Here is a 20,978-nt window from a genome sequence, read left to right as displayed (position 1 = left end):
AAAGGGGAGGTACAAAGGGGATGGGAGGACACATTAATCTGAATAAAACGGAGAAGAAGCATACGGCTGGTGGTAAGTCAAGAGTGAGGCCCATCTGGGACACAAACAAGTCCTGACACAGACACTGTTCATTTAACAATGGCTGATTTAAAGGTTTCTTAAAGAGACTTTTTTTCCTTTTTTTTCCCCAGTAATAAACCTTGTGTTGGCCGTAGTCTGATCAGGTACAGATGATAGCAGGCAGCGTGGATTTACAGCCAGATCTTCCACAGAAATAAAGATGTCACACGTTGACAGCTGACCTGCTGGGGCCTTAAACTATGACTAAGATCATTTCATTCTGCTGTGCACATGGGTGTGTGTGTGTGTGTGTGTGTGTGTGTGTGTGTGACAGACAGGAGAGAGAATAAGTTCAGCCTGGTCCCCATCAGGGCCCATGAACATCTAGATCTGCTTTAAGTCAGTTTCCAGCCCTCCCTGTTTACTCCCTCTGACTTCCAGAGAATAAATCATAGATCAGCGTGATATGTGAGCATGAGAGACTTTTTCTTTGTTCTGTGTTCCTGTTGCGCCGCAAACAGAAGCATTGCACTCATTACTGAGTAAAACATCTAACATGATGTGACCACAAACTGAAATCTTGTGTTCTGTCACAGGTAAACCCGTCATGATTGTCACGGAATACATGGAGAACGGATCCCTGGACAGTTTCCTAAGAGTATGTAACAACAAACACACACACACTTTGTACATTGCACTGAATGGATCATACAAGTACACACCCTGAGGCAGCTAGGGGAGCACATACATGGCCAGACAAACCAGAGCAACCACCACAGTGTGGTAAAAAGAAAAAAAAAGGAAGAAAGTCTGCACCTGCACAACACTCAGTTCAGAGTTCAGTTCAAACATCACGCATCAGGTCACTCTTTCTGGAGAGCAGCTCAGTAAATCTTTGCTTTTACATTTTAAGAATGCCATCTGTCTATACAGGTTTCATCTATCAAATGTGCAACCATGACATTTGGTTCAAACGGCTGTTAAATGCTGAAAAGTCCAGCTATTCACCATGAAGTGCAGTAGTCTATGAAAACATGGAGTAGCGGAGTTGGAGAAATAGCTGTACAGATAAATCTGAACTCAATAAATTTAAATGCTTCCTCTGGGTTCTGTCAAGTAGTAGATGTGGCCAAAAATAATAATAATAGTAAAAATACCTAGAATCCGAGAGAAACTGATTCTGACTGTCTCTGCTGTGCTGTCCATATAGGGCTCATCAGATTATACAGTTTTATGAACTGTATCCTCACTCCTCATTCTGAAGTGAATTTTCTTCTTGTCATGCCAATTTGTCTCTTAAAGAGGGAGAGACCTGCCTCACTGAAATTAGCCAAAGCAGCACAACAGCCAAGCCGCAACACTGGCATGAAAGCATGCATACTGATGCCTGTTTTAGCTCTTTTCCACGTGTCTGCACAGCATCCAGACACATACAGCAGGAGTAGCTCTTGTTTCCTGACATTTTCCCAGAGGCCTGCACTTTATCATTGAGAATGTGTCATCTGCGCAAACACACTCGAGCAAATTCATAGCATATGCATTATAGCTTATGTCCGTGTTCTGAATCTGCAAAGCTTTGAAGTGACTAAGCCAGGTGGTCTGGCCACTAATTGCTCAGAGTGAAATGGGAGGTGAGGGAGGACGCGGTTGGTTTTCACAGGGAAAACACACTCATCATGCCATCATCTTGTAAATGCGGTGGTATGTGAGCAGCAAAGGAGGTAAATGCAGGGAGCAGCAGACCAACTGTACTGGCAAAAGTATGGAAGATGTAGACAGCAACAAGTATTCAATCACCTTGAGCTTTTCATCCCTTCTCTCTTTATATGTCTTTCACATCCAGGCAGCAGCAGAGCATCATCGAACATAGAGACCCATACTCATAATAAACACTTGCCAGTGTAAATTCTCCTGCTTGCCAATGCAAACAGAAAAAAAAACAGTTTCATGGCCACTCTGTGTTTGAATGTTGCATCATCTAACCCCTTTGCAAACAGTTTTTAGAGCTATCAAAATAGACCGGATAAAGGAAATGAGGCTGTCAGTATTTGAATCATAAACAGATTTCTCAACAATTTGATATGCTGTTGTAGAAAGACAAAACATCAGTTGGATATCCTTCTGGAAATGTCCATGTCCATAGGTTTTACAAAGCCCTCTGGCTTTTTCTTTATATCCTTTGAATTGAACAGTTGTGTGTATGTATTGTGTGTTATGTGTTCATTTAAGCATTTTCTCTATTCTTTCTTCCCCTAAGAACAGTACTGAAAAAATCCAAGGGGAATCCAAACAAAATGTCACAGAAATCTGTCCAGTTAATGCAAGATAAATAGTTCTCATTGATTGTGACGCTAACCACTATACAATAAATATGTATTATATAGCTTCATATAAGTAGTGAAAAGTAACTGTACTATGAAAAAGAAAAAACACGTATCGTTCTGATCCTAATTTCCATACATTACTGTGTCTTTGGGATTTCACAGTTTAGTTGAAGATGAGGTGCAGAATGTCAAAGGTGGTTTTTAAAGGTTAATGAAAATGCTGTGGATACTAATGTAGAGAGACTTCACTTTATGCAAATAGTGAGAAAGGTCAGACTCCCTCTGTGTTCCATAGAATATACTTTACATTAAAAACCGTGGCATTAACGGTGCAAATCTTCCTTCATTTCATTTCTCCTTCCTCTCTGTCTTGTAGAAACATGACGCCCAGTTTACAGGGATCCAGTTGGTGGGCATGCTGCGTGGCATCGCCTCGGGCATGAAGTACCTGTCAGACATGGGCTACGTTCACAGAGACCTGGCAGCTCGAAACATCCTGGTCAACAGCAACTTGGTGTGTAAAGTGTCAGACTTCGGCCTGTCTCGAGTGCTGGAGGACGACCCGGAGGCGGCCTACACCACCAGGGTTAGCTGTCACACACACACCAAGGACATGAATAACAACATGAACAAATATGTTTTGCAACGTTCTGGGGAGCATTCCTCACACACACACCCTACTGAAGATATCTAACTAGACTCACTACATCCCCCTGCTATGGCAAGAGTTGTTACAAGAGTTGTGATAAGACCAACATCAAACCAAAAGCTTTGCCTCCCTAGATCACAGAAACGACAAACAGCATAAACAAATTGAGACCAATTCAAGCACTGAGTGCCCTGAAGGGATGCATGACATCAATGAGAAGTTGTGTGTGTTTGTGCGGTCAAGTACTTTGCTGTCCTTCGAGATCCACACAAATACTTACTTCAAATTGCATTTTGAAGCTCCTTGGAGTTTGTTAAAGATCACCACACCCTTACAACGTACTGTATAACACAACAGGCAAAGAACAAAATCGCTTCAGGTTGTCAGCCAGTGATGCTAGATACAGTAATGTAAGGTGACAGCTGACGTACAGTTAAAAGAGAAAAAGAGTTGTTTTTTTCTAGTACTTGATGCTCATGTCACAAAATAAACATGCCACGCCATTTGTATGAAGGTTTTACAGCGTTTGTGTGTGTGTGGTCATTTTCATCATCGGACATTTGGTCTAGACTATGCGTGCAGCCCCTTTAAACACAGTATAATTTGCTGGCTGAGAATTGCTTGTCAAATAAACAGTTAGTAGGCCTTTTGCCTTTCTCCCAGAAATACATAATCTAAAATAATAAGACAGAATAATAAGCTCTGGCATGTTACAGTAACTGACACATGCCTGCAGAGTCTCAGCTTTTTTGCTCACTTCTATTTGGATGCGTGTCCACTGTGTGCTTTCACATCTTACACTTTAACCTCTTAGTGTAGCAGGTAGGCACAATATCAATGTAAGGGGGCAGGCAGTGTGTGTGTGTGTGTGTGTGTGTGTGTGTGTATGACTGCACAGCACCGGGCAAGAGCTGAGTGAGTTGGCAAGTGTCTGTGTTAGCTTTGGCTGCCATCAGCCTACTTTCCTCAGCTCTGTTTTCTTCACTTGTCCCGATGCTCTGCTGAAATGACAAATGTAGCCGACACTACTGTGAGAGGAAAAGTTGGATTATGCTTTGATTAATAAGGTTTTCTTGAAGGTTGATATCAATACTTTTTGATGAACCATGAGCTCAACTAATATTTTTGTTACAGCTAGGTTGAATGTTTCCTTACATGACATTTCAAATAAAAAAATATGTCTGACCCATACATTTCTGTTGGAATGTTAATACTCGACAGTGTGGGAGAGAAAATTAATGAAGTGGACGCTGAAGTCTTCCATAGCAAGTCAAACCTAACAAACACTAGTAGCTCCTTCACGCAACGTGAAGCGAGTTTCACTGCAGGTCCTCCTCACCACACTGGAAATAATAACAATAATCCTTCAGATAACTGTTTCAGCTCTGGATCTGAGGTTAAGATCACTGCGCTCAGTCCAGACCACAGAGCCCCATGGAGTTAACAGGTTTCAGAGCAGCTTGTTTCATGTCACTGGACTACATATGATATTACATACGGTGCATCATGTAGCTGTTTTGCAGGAACATTTTAGCTGATTCATCATTTTTCATTGTCTTTAGCCAATGTGCTGGGAGCTATAGTTTTTAAAGATATTATTTTATGTCTCATACTATATTTGTACTTTCCTGCTGAATAATACTGAATTGATTGATAAACTGAATGACTGGTCACTGATTCATTTTCCTCTACTTTCGATCTCTCAGGGAGGTAAGATCCCTATTCGGTGGACAGCGCCAGAGGCGATTGCCTACAGGAAGTTTACATCAGCCAGTGATGCTTGGAGTTATGGCATTGTGCTTTGGGAAGTGATGTCATACGGGGAACGGCCATACTGGGAGATGTCCAATCAGGATGTAAGTACTGCCAAGTTGCCAAATTGATTTCCTTTAGCAGGCAACGTCTGTGTGCCGCACCCACCATTGCAACAGTGCTGCCAGCTTGGCACATGTGACAAGTTTCATTCTTAGGATGTAATTGAGGGTACCAGCAAGTTTAGATTAGAAGTTCAGAGTTGTGTGAATGTATGTATGGCACGTAAGTGGGAAACCTTGTCTCACATGAAGTGGGACACACCAGGCTCCCTAGACAGAAAATACTTGTAGCACCAAGAAGTCAGTATTTCAGTGTTTTTGAAAGGATCTAAAACATGTAACATTAAGATTGTTGACAATGACATTTTCAAAATACTTCATTATAAGTATAACCCCTATAGTAAAAACACCAAATAATGGAGTTGTTTTAATTCTGTATAATAATTATGGTATTTATTCTATTCTATATCTCATCCATTATTTTCTCCTTAATAAATGAAGGTAATAAAGGCTGTAGATGAGGGTTACCGCCTCCCCCCACCAATGGACTGCCCAGCTACCCTCTACCAGCTGATGCTGGACTGTTGGCAGAAGGAGAGGAACAACCGGCCCAAGTTTGAACAGATAGTCAGCATCCTGGATAAACTCATCCGCAACCCTGGTAGCCTCAAAATCACGGCCAACACCACATCCAGGTAAACCTCACACAAAACTTTTATTTGTTTTGCCCCCCAGACTTTGTTGAGTTCCACAGCAGAAACGATACATCCATCCTAGCTGTTCTTCTCCTCATTGCCTTTCTCTGCTTGGCTTCCCATATAGCTTACAGTACCTGACTTACAGAAAGCTGGCTCCAGAAAGTGCTAGAAAGTTTTCACACACAATGTTATTGCAGAGCATAGCACTTGCTGCTCTGCCATCGTAATGCACTAGGGTAACAATGACTGTTGCAGTTTCATTTCCATAAACGGAGCACTCATTATTCATGTAATGGACAATAATAAAAAAAAGGGATACAGAAAAGTGATTTTAGATTTACATTTGCTTCTCCCCTGGTGCACGGCTGTTTGTTTTTGGAACCAGGCAGCACAGAAGCACAGCATAAACACTGCCTTCCTGCTTCTTGTGTTTGCATGGTGTTCTGTGGAAATTAGCTCCACTTAATCACCACCCTCCTCCCCTTCTATTTACAATTTCAGTTCATATTTATTTTTTCTTTTGCAGTATTCTCCCTTACTTTTCCCTCGTTTTTACTTCCCCTCTTGGACTTCTGTCCTTTGTTGGGACCACCGTTATCTCCCAGGGGGCCATGGGGAACCAGAACAACCCATGTACAGTTGTCAGTTCTGGGTAGGGAGGAGGGGAAGGGGCTGGGTCTGCAGCAGACGGTCACGGTATTATGGAGACGTCAGAGCTCATAACATTGACTAATGATTTCTTAAGAAAGTGAAAATAGGTCCCTTGGAGTTTGCATGTAATTTTCTTGATTGGCTTTTAACACTGGGCGAGCACAGGCTGGCCGACGGAGGCGGCTGTAGTGATTTATGAGAATGGTGCGTGCATGTGTGTGTGTGGTGGAGCACAGTTGCACAGCAGGAGCAGCTGCACTCAGCTCCACACACCTCGTTTGTTTCAGGGCTGTCCTGACTGGCTAATGGAGTTCCCCCTCCTCCACAAAGCCCAGACCAAAGCCTGGGATTGGGGTAGAGCATCTGGAGACTTTAGGGGTAGGACCTGGTCAGAGTTTAGTGTCCCTGCATGTGGATGAAGAGGGACTGGAGTCCGTAGGCCAAGGTTGGCCACCAGAGACTAATTATGGGGCCAAAAGGAGTCAAGTCAGGGTTAAAGGCCGCTGTCTGTCCCATTGGCTTTACGGGGTGTCTAAAACATATGAGATCACAGGTCATCCTGTTTTAAGGCTGAAAACCTGTCTGTATATGTGATTAACAAAGCACAGCCTGGCGGTACTAAAGCACAACTGGGCCTAGAGCTCATTCTAAATAGATGTCAACCAGCGTTAATATGCTGTGGTCAATAATGTGCTGCTACAGATGTAGCCAGTTTGGACTTCTTACATAATTAACTTTCTCTCCATGCAAGACAAAATGAATGGTGACAAGCCTCTGTGAACATGTAACAACAAATCAAATTTATAATATTACTCTTCTACTTCATTTTCAAACAAACTCTGTCCAGGGGATAAGAGGCTTTGGATCATTTTCAGTAGTTAGGTCTGTGCTGGAAATGAGGTTGGAGCTGAAACAAGAGCTAACCAGCTTCCTGGTAACGGGCTTGGGAGAAAGTAACAGGGACCGGAGCCAGGAGCTTCACAAGGAATTCAGCTGAGATCTACAGTATGTATCTTGGCCTGTAGGGTATGGCTGGGACTGGGAATGGAAATTAGGTTTCTGATGGTGAAAGCAAATCAGGTAAGGGTACTGAAGAGCACCAACATTAATGCAGAGATATGAATATATAAGAAGATACAACACATTGCAGATACAGCACATTGAAGGCCAGTATAATTTGATTAAAGTAGCCGATAACTAACATTATGTCTGTTTCATATGCAAATAAAGCTCATACTGTATACACAAAGTCAAAAACTCTTGAACAATGGTAAAATTCTACAGTCAGACTTTGGCCAGTGATATAAATACAGCAGACCACCTGAGTAGTATTGATTAAAACTACATCATATTCATCATATCCAGCAGAGGCAGATGAAACCTCATCACCATCTATCAAAATTTCAATTAAAAGGGCTGACACTGGCCCTGCACATCAGTCTAACCCCTTCTAAGGACACCATGGGAATAGTCCCAGTAACACAGTGAGAGGTGAATTCCTCCCACACTGTCCTACCCACATGAATCTGTTCATGCTCGACTCCTCATCCACCTCATGCCTCCCTTGAGAGCTCTAAAACAAGAGACTACACTGCTCTGGTTATTTAGAGGTCAAAAGAATGAGATATTGAGCAAAAGAGGGGAAGGGAAATGAAAATAAGAAGAGGGGGGTGATTTTTTTACTCTCTCTGTGGTGATCTTCTACTTCCTTCTGTTTGAGCAGGTCTGTTGTGCGATGCTATATGCTGTTAAGTCCAGAAGGGGATTTGAAACCCTCCTCTGCCATGAGACAGATGCTTTCTTTTCTCTTTATTTTCCCCTTCATCACATCCCTCTGTTTCTCTGTTTCCTTTCGCATCATCTTGTCTCCTGAGCTGCTGTGAGAAGTTGCCGAAAATGTAACAACAAAGGAAAGAAAGAAAACGATAAGGGAGGGGAAACAGGGTCATTTGCAGTTTACCTCTCGGAGGAGACAGGAGAAGTGGAAAGAAAGCAAAGGATGAAGGACATGAGATCAGAGGAGAAAAAGAAGAGAGGGGGTACAGAAGAGGAGAGGATCAATAATCTGAACATCCGCATCACAACATCCCAAAACATACAATATAAAACTGTCGGACATTTTTGAATTTGTGTCCCAACTTCTTTTTCAGCAAATGTAAATCAGTCACACCCATCATAATCACTCCTTTATGCCCCATTAACACAATATAATGGTAACTAACATTGCTGCATTTTGTTTCTCATTAGAATAATATTACTGTCCTCTCTGGGAGATTTACAGACTTCCTTCTTTTCCCCTAATGCAAACCACCCCCACCGTCAAGCCCTCAATTCCCCTCCTCTTTCCTACAAACCAGTCTCTCCAGGGGGTCCTCGGGGACCCTCAGCATTTTGACAGGCCTCTGATCTGGCAGGAAAAGACTCAATCTTTGTAACAACACCCACTTCACTGCCTCAAATGCATCGCTTTTTCCTTCCCATTTTTTCTTCCTTTTTTCCTGCCTCTGTTGGAGATGTCATCTCACTTTTGTTGGCTCAGTGTGCTGTTTCTGACATTGCTGCTGGATGGAAGCTTGATGATCTGTTGTAACGTGTTTTGATTTTGATCCTTTGAATCAAAATATATCATATCAACATGAAAAGAGAATAATTTGTACCACTGCAACAAGGTGCATCACATCCCTAACCTCAAGGATGATCATCAATAAAAAAAACTGAGAAGACTTTTGCACTTTTACAAAATGCTTTCTTAAAAAGATGAAATAATATTAATATCTATGTACATCAGTCATACACATATACTTGCTAAACCTTTTTTAGGTTTTTTAATGCCTTAATGAATTAAATACTCCTTATTCCATGAAGGTGTCCTAACCTAAGTAATATCTCCCAGATATTCCACACACATAAATGCACACAGTGGCGCCAAACCTTCCTGCCAATCCAAGTCAGTCAGGCGGAGGTGGACTTCCTGGTATTCTAACCAATTTATTTACAAAGCTATGAATAGCGTTCTCTCAGGGAGAAATGCACTTTTTCTGTTCAGTCCTGTCCTGCCTTTTTCTCAAAGCTCTATTCCCCTGTGTATGTGCATGTGTGTTTGTGCTTCTTCTGACGCAGGTGCCTTTGTCTAATCTGCAAGACAGGTGCAGCACGTCCTTAGAAAAAAAACAAAAAAAAACAGAGTGGCCTTGCAACCCAGTTTTAAATGCCGCTCACAAACACAGCAGTAACCATACAAAAGTGACTGAGCCTACCTGTTATTTGGGCATTTTTTAATTGATCATTGTGTTTTAGTTCCTGTTTGACCTAATGTGCTTTGACCTAGTTTATCATTTCTTGCCTTGATGTGATTACGTTTCACAATAGAATCAACCACATATGAGTAAAGTACAGCATCAGTGGTAACATCAGAGATTACTGATAAAGTAGTCTTCAGCTTCCCACACACTCTCCAGCTCTTGCTCCTGTATGTCTGTCTACCTCTCTCGTCCTTCCTCTTCCCCTATCTTCAGCAAACATCAATCAGAGCGACCAGAGTCAGAATCAAAGTGATTCCTTTACCCTCTACTGTTGACTGAGCACACTAAAGCCCAACGCAGTGCATTTGATTTGATTTGATCCAATTGAAACCATCAAGTCTAATCAAATCTAATACAGCATTTTGCCTCATGGTACAGGAAACCATAATGAAATTAGACAGAAACGAATGCCGCTTTTGTTAGTAATCGTATTCTTGATGTTAAAAATATTATTGAAATGTTTTGTGTGACTGTTTGATTTCCCTCCCCGTACTCAAAGCCCAAAGGCACCGTGCAGATTTGTGTGTGTATGTGTGTGTGTGGGTGTGTGTGAAACACAGAGAGAGAGAGAGAGATGCCCTATCAGATAAATAATTGTTTCTCTTCATAGGACACTATGCACTGTATATTAAAATGCACAAACCATTAATTCAAGTAGAAGCAAATATAATTAGTCCTCATTCTTATTGTCACATCTTCTTTACTCCTCTGCTATGTCTTCTGCCAAGTTGAATTTATTAAGGCTAATACACAGGCTGCTGCTGCTCACATTGCATTACATAAACCCTGTTTTTCCAACCTAGTGTCCACCTGCAGACTCTGACTCATATTGAAGGGTGGGGGTATTTTTGTCCCCATTCTGTTCTATGCTTTCTTTGTGCATGCTTCAGGGGATGAGGTCTGTGCCCAGACAGTAACTATCACCTCTATGACAACAGCAGCTGCAGTGGCAGTACGGTTAAAGTGTCAAGTGGAGTGACCTTCCTTTTCTGAAACTATGTTGTTTTACTAGATGACAACATTACAGGTCATTGCTCGAAGAAATTAGTCTTTGGACATTAGTCGATGTTATTCCTTCCTCTCTCTCTCTTCTTAAGGCCGGCCAACTTGTTGCTGGACAGGAGCAGTTCAGAGGCCCCCTCCATGGGGACGATGGGTGACTGGATGGATGGAATGAGGACCTTACCCTGCAAGGAGGCCTTCTCGGGGGTCAGCTACAGCTCCTGCGACACCCTGGCCAAGACCTCCACAGAGTAAGGCAACAACACACGCAGACACACACATTCTGTCTATTCATGTCACTACAGGGACCCAGTACCCGTGGCAAGGCCCAGGAACTCGAAGAGGCTCTTGGTGAAGTACACACACACACACACACACACACACACACACACACACACACACACATACTCTTGTTCTCAGCAAGTAGAAAGTAGAAAGAAATCTATACAACCATTACTAAAAGTGTCCAGATGAGACTCATGGTAACTCATAATGACAGGGCTTTAGCCACGCTCTCAGTGTTGCAAGCACAGTGACCACAGTGGGAGAAGGTGAGAGCATGAAAAGAAAGAGAGATAAATAGAGAGACAAGACACTAAAAGAGAGAGAGCCTGGGCTGCCTGTGGGATCCATGAGGGAATGAGAGAGAAGCTATTGCGGTGGGAATAAGAAGCGAGATTTGACAAGATAAAAGAGTGGAGTGAGAGAGAGAGAGAGACCATGGAAAGACAAACAATTTTGTAGCTGTCAACTAGGTATGCAAAAATATGTCACTCTCCAGGAATCACATTTGGAGAGCTCACTCAGCAACTCACAACTCAATGTTCTGTCCAGGTTGAGTATACTGACCTGGGTCACACTGAGTATATGATAACATACTATAATGTCACGCTGACCATATGGTAACATCAGTCATTGTTCCATCAATCCCCAGATATAATACTCATTTGAGCATATCTTCTAAAATATACACACATATAAAGCTAATTTTCTATGGTCTATATTTTGTGTAAAAAAAGAAGAAAGCAGTGCCCCACTGATTTAGATGAGTGGTGGCTTTAAGACAAATGAATTTCAAATATCTGTATTACTGTTCCCCCTAAAACATCTTAAACATCTGCTCCTGTCAACCAAAGCATGGTTGATATTTTCATGGTTTGATTTAAGCAGCTCTGGTTTCCTAAACATAACAATGTGATGGTTTTGTGTAACGTCAACACTGATTTTACGTACAAGTCGAGGCATGTTCACACATCCTGGATGTCAGAATTGTTGACAATGTATTTTGTGGAACAAATTATTTCTGTACAAAGGTTTTTTGTTTTGTTTTGTTTTGTTTTTTGTGGTTGTGTATAGATTTTGGAGGGAAAAACAAAGATGCAAGGTATTTGTCACATCATAGGGTTCACTCTGAGACGAAGCAGAGGTATGTGAGCCTGTTGACAGGATCCTCAGTCTGAAAAAAAAAAGGTTCTGACATAGTGGATCAGGTTTTGGCCAGAGTCCTGTACTGGCAGGCTTAAAGGAATTTTGAATCCCAAGCACAGTGATAACAGACTTGGACATTATAATTACGAGCAAACCTTCAGATTTACAGTTCAGAGTGCAGCAACTTGAGAAATATCAAGGATACCGGGCTAGTTTTAATCTTTTTGTTCTTTTTTTCTTTTGTGTGAATTTAAAGTGCAGAAACCTCCCTCTCTTTGTCTCTCTCTCCCTGCCTCTCTTGCTCTGTTGGCTCACTGCTGTTTTAATTGATGTGGAATGTGACCGGGTAAATAATTGGACATTTCTAATTAATGTGATCAAAGGCAGCCATTCACTGTGGTGATAGCAGCAGCTGGGGCAGTTGGGAAAGGGTGGTCAGTACTGCAGCTATAGCTCTGCTGTCTATAACTTACCAAACCACACATCAGCAGCAATGTCAGGCTGAAGGTGTTAGAAAGAAGGTGGAGGACACTTGTCTGGAGTTCAAGCTTTGATTTCTTTCTTAACTTATTTTCTGTGTTTAAGTTTCATTCTACATTTCTGTCTGTCTGGGCTACAGCACAGTAGATGCATAGTTTTTCCTCCATGCATTCCTTGTGCAATTTAATCAACAAATAACTCCAATCAATGGAACTTTCTCCTCTGTCAACGTGTTACAAAAGAAAATAGCTCACACTGCAGAAATGGAACAAATCCACATTTGGTATTTGCAAAATGCATTAGAGATGCACTGCAGCAGTGTAACCTCATATTGGAGAAATCATATTGACCTACAATGCTTTTTCTGTGGTTAGGTGCTAAATTGGATCACAGTGGTATTAATCCACTGAAGATAGAGGCTAAGGCAGCCAAGGCTAGCTCAGCTACAAGGCTAGCCTTGGCTGACACCATGCATTGCTCAATACAGATTGCTCTATTGATTTGTACAGTCTTAATCTAGTTCTTGATATTCAGCACAAGGCTTGGCAATGCTGTGACCTCTGAGGAGCAGTAATCATACTTGGCTGTAGCGTGCTGACTCATCTGCTGGAGTAATTGAAGTCCTTTTTCAAGACGGGACGGGATAGACAGACCAGGAAATACCCCATCATTAGGACTATTTCCTTCATCTGCGCAGGGTGCATGAAAGGTTCATTTCCATTATTTGATAGAGGAAGTGATGACTAACTTGACTTATCTGCTGAACAAAGAAAAGAAGTCTAAAGTGTTCAAACCAGCAGAATTTCTTGTATAACACCACCCTTGGCTGGTATCAGTTGTCATCATTCACATAATAATGCTTAAAGAGAAGTAAACTGTATACAGAAACCAAGAAAATGCATATCGCTGACACTATTATAGTATATACTACTAGTATTAGGTTTTATAATTAGATAACCTCTATTTGCCACAGTATCAACAGAAGCAAAAGTCTGGCGAAGTTGGTAACATCATCTGACTTCCAAATGGCCAGCTGTTCATACTAAGTACTTATTTTGATTTATTTAGTTTAAATCTGGTATGCTCCACTTTTTATCTTTGTAACCATAATGACACAATGCCCACAATCCAGCACAAGATAAGAGCCCACTGAGGCAACAAGGAGAACCCCCCCTAACTCACATGTTTATGGTCCGGATGGCAACTGATAACAGGCAAGTAATGGGGTGATAAAATTTGATGCGGGTGGTATGTACGTTTCAGGGTCTATACAATGGCTTTGCGCTTCTCTGCTAATCATGACAGGGCCAACAACCCTTTGTGGTACAGGCTGTGAAAACACGCAGCATCCCCTTCCTTTCAGCAGATCAAAAAGTGACATTACAAATGAGACAGTTACTTGTGCCCATGTGTATTTGTAAGTTGACACAGTGGTTGTGTTTATTTGCTTTCTGTTCATGGCAAACTGATTTACAGCAGGGTTCAGTGCTAACCAAACTGCAGAAAAAAACCCCAGTAGAGGTATTGCTGTGGGATGATGGGAATTGTTAAGTCAACGATGTGACACGCTGTAGAGGGAAACTTTCAACTGCTAATCCGTCTCGTGTGATGCTGTGTGTGTATTTCTATATGTTGACGACGTATCCCTGGTTCTGATTTATAATCATGTCTCATGTGTTTCATGTTGTACTCGTTAATTGTAGCTTATTGTTTTTTCATCATGACTGTCTCTTCTTGAGATGATTCATGCAGTTTTCCTGACAGAAAAACGTCCCGTCTGATTAAGATGTGGAAAAAAAATAATTTATGCTCATCACTACTCATGCCATAAGGAGAGTAAAGTGGCTTAACATTGTGAAACACAGTTTTTGAAAAGATGTCAACACAACTGCTTTGACTCTAAATAGGACTGCACTGAGGCTCAGCTGGCATTAATTATTTGTATGTCAGTGTTTCAGATGTAGCTTTAAATTAATCGTATAAGTATAGCTGTAATAATGCTGGAACAGTGTGTTGCACACTTTTTGGCCAAGTTTAAGAACATCTTTAGTGACTGTAATTTCAAGTTTATCCCCCTGTTGTATAATATCACATTGTCTGCAACTCAACACTGTTTTCTCATCACATCGGATTATTATATAAAAAATGTGTTGTTCGCAATCTTTTGAGCTGTATTACTTTCAACGTATTGTGTATCATATACTATTATTTGTCAGATTAATGGTAGATTGTTATTCTTTTGGATAAGGGCTCTCCATCAGGACCAATAAATATGGGATTTTCTTTATATTTCATGGTCATAAAAGTATTGCGTTTGTTTTTTATGAGCATCTTCCCTTCTAAAGTATACTGGAAGGGAAATCCAAATGATTTAGCCTGAATTATTACAGCTTTAGTGTGCTTTAGATATCCTCCTAGTGATAAAAAACATTGATGATTTCCAGTTTCATGTGTTAACGTTGCCGGGCCTGGCTCTGTCTCAGTAGAGTGGTTCTGACGGAGGTCCACGTCACACCCGCCACTTGCCCAGAATGGGAGCCATCCATGGGGATCACCACTCTCTAACGCCCAGCTCCTCTCCGCCTCCTCGGGCTCTGGATGGTGGGTGGAGTCTGAGGGTCAAGGCCCCACACCAGGGAGCAGTACCCGACCTCCAGAATCACTGCTAGGCTTTCACTTGTCTGATATGTAAAGGGATAGTTACTTTATATAAACTCACAATATTTCATGGTACCAGCATGCAAAGGAACATTTCAAACAAGCAGAGTAAAGAGTGAGCGGTGATATTATTTTGTAAATGTGTTAATCGAGTATTATTGGTAATTACATACAAAAAAATATGGCATTGTTAATGCATGGATGGAATCTGAGCTTTGAAAAAACTACTTATTGGGAAATACACACTAAATTGTACTGGTTACTTTTGTGGTAACTATCCCTTTGTCTTGTAACAAAAAGTGAAAGTCTGTGATTTTCTGGGCGGTTGAAAACTTTCTAAACGGCTTTCCTTTTCTAAATGTGTTTTGGCTGCTTTGGCAAACTAAATCTTTTGCTTGCAGATAATAAAACTCTATCTGTGATGTATTTCAATAACACCTACAGAACTGTTATCTGTTGTACTGTAGAAATATCACAACTCCAACTGCACCTCCACTGCTTCTACTAATGCAATATTTTTACTAGACAAGCAGAAGAGATGAGTCTCTATGTGCTTTGACTTCTTGTTTACTGTAATGTACAATAATGCTGTGTGTTGCTCTGTATGTAAAACACATTTAAAGGTTCCTGCTGTATCTTTCAAATGTGCTTCTGTTTGAATTAAGCTGACTAACTACTGTGTGCATTTGATATGTATGATACAAGTGTGAAACTGACTCTATAGCTCTAAATGATTTAAACTAGTCTCATAAACAAATGTGTTTTGTTACACTTGAATGCATGTAGTAACTAATAATCTCTGAAGAGTTTTTCAGACTATTAACAAGTTAACAGACACACCTGAATCAAAGTGTTATATCCTGCACCAGATCCAGTGCTGCTCCTCTCCACATACACCTGCCCTGTCAAAGAAATCCAGATCAGCCCAGGAAAACTAGGTCTTCTTCTCTACCACTGTGGCTCATGCATGCAATTGTTTCCTCCGCTGACAGGGTCATAATAGCAGCTGTCAGTGTAGCCCCACAGGCCCACCTCCATGTTTGTTAGTGATGGAGAGTGGAGGCGGTACAGCAGCTCATGCCCACACACACATATCTCCTTCAGAGATGTGGCAGCCCAGTGGTCTTCTGGGAAATGCGGTCCTTTGTGAGTGACAGCTGCATGGGAAGGTGGAAGGAGCAGCACTGTGAGTGCGTCATTAAAGCCATGTGTGTCACATCCTCTATTGCTAACACACATTTTTTTCTCTCCCCATTTTCCCCCGCTGTCATGTCTTTCACTCTTTTGCTGTGTCCCATTTTCAACCCCGGCCCCCTTTCTTCTCTCTCTCTCTCTCTCTCTCCTTCACAAACCAGGGATCTTAAAAAGGTTGGAGTGACTATCGTAGGACCGCAGAAGAAGATCGTGAGCAGCCTCAAAGCCCTAGATTCCCACACCAAGAATGGCCCAGTACCTGTTTAAAAATTGAACCTGTCTTTCCGTCTGTGTTAACAGACTGTGGTTGTTAATTGCACTCTAACACAGTGGCTGCGTATCCAAGCTAGAAACAGATGGAAATGGGGGGGGGGGGGGATGTATGATTCAGATGAGGGCTTTCATTGTTTCGTTGAAAGACGATATCAAGTCCTGAGAGAGAAACAGGAAGAGTTCAGTGCAGATCTGCCAGCTGGTTAATTGGCTGACTCTTCAATCCTCCATCCCTCCATGCCCAAGATGAGATGCCTTACAGACTAATAGGAGGGTAGAGAGAGCAGAGGAGAGCCAAGGAGGTCCACGAGACCTGGTCGGTGATTCAAACTGGGACTGGACTGGGATACGGGGCAAGGACTGGACTAACATAAAAGCCGGAGCTCTCCATTATTGGCTAAGCTGGATAGCTCAGTCTTCCCTTTACAGCTAATAATGGACGGGCATGCTCACAGTCTCCTCCCACCAGCCTGTGGAATGAGGCGGTGAAATGGATGAGATGCCTTGTGTAGACAAGCATGGCAGACAACAGCAGCTCACCTGGATGTGGGCCCTTCCTGGACTAATGAAGTCTGAGGCGTGAGATTTTCTTGTAGCTACCTGCATTTCCTGTCTCTATCCATGAGAGAGCTGAGCTGGTATGAACACACCAAGACAATAACCGAGCCATTTTTCTCTACTGTAGCTCTAACCTATAGCATTTGCATTCAGTAGACATGTCACATAAAAGCAATAATTATGATAATCAGTTAAATAGTCTGTAGTAAGGAAGCCATGAGTCTGTCACATAATCTAACGAACGCTGTGCTCTGATGGTACAGGGGCCATAATGCACTTCACACACACAGAATTTTCCTTTATGGTGACATCTATGTTTCTATGTGCTTAAGAGCAGATATTGTAGTTTTAGTGCTGTTCCCTCAACCCAATGCCCTTTGTGTGAAATCTCAGGATGTATATGTTCACTCTATTTTCTCTAAGAAGGAGAAACAGATAGAGAGATGGAGCAGATCCAGGAACTGAGAGAGCAGTTTAAGATAGACGAGTGTGAGAGAAAGCGGGAAGCGCCAAGAGAGAAATTAGAGAGCGGAAAGATAACTATATTGAAGCAGTGTTATTCAGGCCTCTGTTTCAGATGTTGTGTTGAGGAAGTGTTTTGAACTAGTCGTGAGTTTGTACTTGAGTTTCTTCTTCCAATAGGGCAGGTTAGAATCATGAAACCCACACAACACCAGGTATAATTTACTTTTCCAAGCAGTGGATATATTCTCTGTTCAGCCTTTTTAGATTATCACACTGCTTCTCCATAACCTATAGTCTGTTTTGGTCTGAATCCATAACTTATTAACAAAAGCTACATGCGATCTGTCATTTTCTACTTTTGAATTTGAAAATTTGCTGTAAAAAGAGTTTGATCTAGTTTAAAAATTTGCTCTTAATCCATAATCCTGGTGTGTTAAATGCAAAAAGTAGAGTGCCTCCTGTAGCTTGTGTGTTGGGTTGGTTCATGGTGGGATCACCAAGCAAAACACTCCAAGTTTTACTTGTTTTCAACCTTCAGCCTTGGTCTTGTTTTTCTGTGTTCTCATCAGGGTATGGGGGTTTACCATCACTGCCCAAAGAGTGCAAATGCCCTGAAAGAGATGCAACACTTGCAAGAGATGATTGCTTTCTGATATATCATTCGTCCAGGATGGGATTTCCTAAAGGCACCATTAGAACTTAGATGACTTTTGTACAATTAAGTACATATTAAAGATGCTACTCTCCTGCTTTGATGTCACCCAGTCAATCCGTCAGTGCAACACATACCCAGTATTTCTACACTGGCACTTTGGTACTTTGTGCTGTTGGATGGGTTATATTTAACCACGAGGATACATATCTTTAAGCTTGTTCTCAGCACTTAGTACAGAATATTTGAGCACTTTGAATGGAAATGTTATTGCCTTGGCTATAGACCTATGGACAGGGTTGATTTTTGGTGCTTTTGGGAAACCCAGCCCTGTTCAGTGTATCAGTTGGTCCTTTGTTACTTGGTCTACCTGTGGATGCTGCTGTTGCTGCTATGTGTTCTAGTTAGCATGTACATAATGTAAACCATCGTAATGATAGCAACTAGCGCTACAGATCCCACTATATGTACATGGCCATCCCTCTTTGTAAAAATGTTTGTATGTATAAAAGAACAAATAAAAAAAAATTGTGCAACATTTTAATTAAAAAAAGAGACAAAAATCATCTGTATTATATTTTATCTTATTTTGAATTATAATTGTCAGCTTTGTTTGTTTTTTTCTACAATAAAAAGACAATTATGATTACGTTATTATTTATTTGTTAACATTATACAGCGCAATGTTGATGTCTTTTTTGTAGCGTACAGTAAATTATGTGTCAATGCTATCTGTGTTTTGGTTTTTGACTTACTTTATAAACCTGGGACATCTGAGAGAGCAATACTGTTATGCACCCTATATCCAGATCCCTCATTTTCTGTCTCAAGACTGACCTGTGTGTCTGTGTGAGAGTTTACGTGTGCAAATGTAGATGGCCTTGTCTACTAATTGTAAAATGATTTGTAGTGGAAACATTTATATTTTTATAATAAATATTCGCAAAATATTTTCCAAAAAATGGATGATGATAGACCTGCTCCTGTGTTTTCATTTTAACAGATGATGATGTGACAGACCCGACACTAAATGTTGGCTTTTCTTTTAACTGTAATTGTGTTCCCATGTGTTTATAAGATCAGAAGTGGAAGTGAAACACTCATAACTCAGATGCCATATTTTTTTATTTTAGACTCCATAGATCAGTCTGCTGGCACATCTTGCCTCCAGGATAAAAGATGAAGAAAAACTGGAATGTATAACATACAGGACAGGTGTTTCAAATAACAGAGGAGGAGTCCATAGAAAGGTCATCTATAGCCAGGGAGGGTCTAAATCTCTACACAGTATACTATACTGTAGATATTTTAGTTTTCACAGTTTCTTAAATCAATGTGTAAAAAATAAAGGTATAAAATTATCATCTTTAAAGTTGTGGTTGAATTACCGTTATGTCGAGACTTTTCATTTTCCAACAACTACTTGAAATGTCAACCTGATCTGTGGTTTTGCTCGGTGGCTTTGACAAATTTTTATAAAAGAGGCTGATGTGACTTCTTCCCTTATGAGAAAAGAACATGAATGTAACATGTCAAATCAAGTCAGATTTTATTTGTAAAGTGCCGATTCACAGCTGAAGTTATCACAAAGCACTTTTCAAACAGAGGTCTAGAGCCTTTCTTTGTAATAGTATTCACAGAGAGACCATAATTCCCACCAAGAGCAAGCAATTAGTGACAGTGGCAAGGGAAAAACAAAACTTACTTTTGAAACACAAACGAATAAACCAAACAAACCAACAAAAATGTTTTTTCTTGTGTGTTTTTTCAAGAGGCTGAAACCTTGAGAAGCAGAATTGGGTGGCAGCAACTATAAGTTTTATCCACCATGTACACACAAATGGAAGATGAAGCTGTATAATTAGATCAAATTATTATGTCTACTTTGTCAGGACTCCCACAGACATTTTTCCCCTTTCTTGTGTGTTCGTGTCTTTCATTTCCCTATGCATAAATATGTTTCAATATCAATGTTCTGTCTTGTCACAAGATGTGTTCTCACTACCTTTGATTCCACGTGTTAGGACCTACTACACTTTGTCCACAAGTCTTCCCACATCTGTGAACCAGCCTCCAACCAAACCACTTCAGTCTCTGTTTCTAATCCTGTCCACCATGCTGCCAGCTCCCTATTTCCTCGGCCACATCTAATAAAGCATCTTGTTTCCGAACACGCATAGTTAGTGGATTTGTTGTATGATTTAAATGTGGAAGATCTGCCTTTTCTCTCTGTTTGCCAACTGGGAGGGGTTGAGATGTGTCAGAGAGGGGAAAGAGTGATGGTCACTCTGCTCAATGCTGAAAGGCAGACACTATCCAGATGCTCTGAGGCAGATGTGCACATAGAGAAAACATGACATTGCCTTCCCCAAGTCAGGAAACAATGAACACAGTCTATGCTTGACAAAGCCACCAATTCAGCCTTGTTTCTTTTTTTATCTATGAAACCTCAATCTAAATCCACCAAAAACAGAACGAGGGTGGAAGTGGGGGAGGGAAAAAGAGTGAAAGTTGAGATGAAACCTTAGAGAGGAGGATAGAAGGCAGGTGTGCTGGAGGTGCAAAGCCTGTCAGTTCTGTCCAACTAGATAAGAACTTTGCCAACAATGGCATACGATAACACAATAACGCAGGAGAAGTTTAACCACCATTCATCATCCTGCTTGTCAGCGCGTTTTTGAAATGCGCTCCCCTAGCTGCTGCAGATAAAGGAAGCGCAGTTCCACTTGGAGAGTAATGATAATGAGAAAACAAAGTCTTGATGTGTAAA

The 20,978-nt window shown here is 41.2% G+C and overlaps 1 protein-coding gene across 4 annotated transcripts in view; it reads left to right on the top strand.

Annotated features, from left to right (window-relative positions):
• The window catches only part of epha3 (eph receptor A3), a 95,437-nt gene extending 76,255 nt beyond the window's left edge, over positions 1-19,182 (top strand). Inside the window, exons 12-18 of one of the 4 annotated variants that reach the window (XM_085765895.1) lie at positions 657-718; positions 2,761-2,970; positions 4,740-4,889; positions 5,349-5,542; positions 10,596-10,751; positions 14,892-15,009; positions 16,422-19,182. In XM_085765895.1, coding sequence (XP_085622021.1) covers positions 657-718; positions 2,761-2,970; positions 4,740-4,889; positions 5,349-5,542; positions 10,596-10,751; positions 14,892-14,973 — 854 coding nt within the window. In that variant the 3' untranslated portion in view covers positions 14,974-15,009; positions 16,422-19,182. The remainder of the gene's footprint in view (positions 1-656; positions 719-2,760; positions 2,971-4,739; positions 4,890-5,348; positions 5,543-10,595; positions 10,752-14,891; positions 15,010-16,421) is intronic. The other 3 variants (XM_085765896.1, XM_085765892.1, XM_085765894.1) reach the window with 3 other exon arrangements.
• Positions 19,183-20,978: the final 1,796 nt, after the last annotated feature.

The sequence above is a fragment of the Trachurus japonicus genome, chromosome 21 (assembly GCF_045865225.1).
Source record: "Trachurus japonicus isolate A0001 chromosome 21, Traja_1.0".
In the NCBI taxonomy this organism is placed as follows: Eukaryota; Metazoa; Chordata; class Actinopteri; order Carangiformes; family Carangidae; genus Trachurus; species Trachurus japonicus.
Note: the sequence above shows the minus strand (reverse complement) of the source record. Positions and strands in the feature narration are given on the sequence as shown.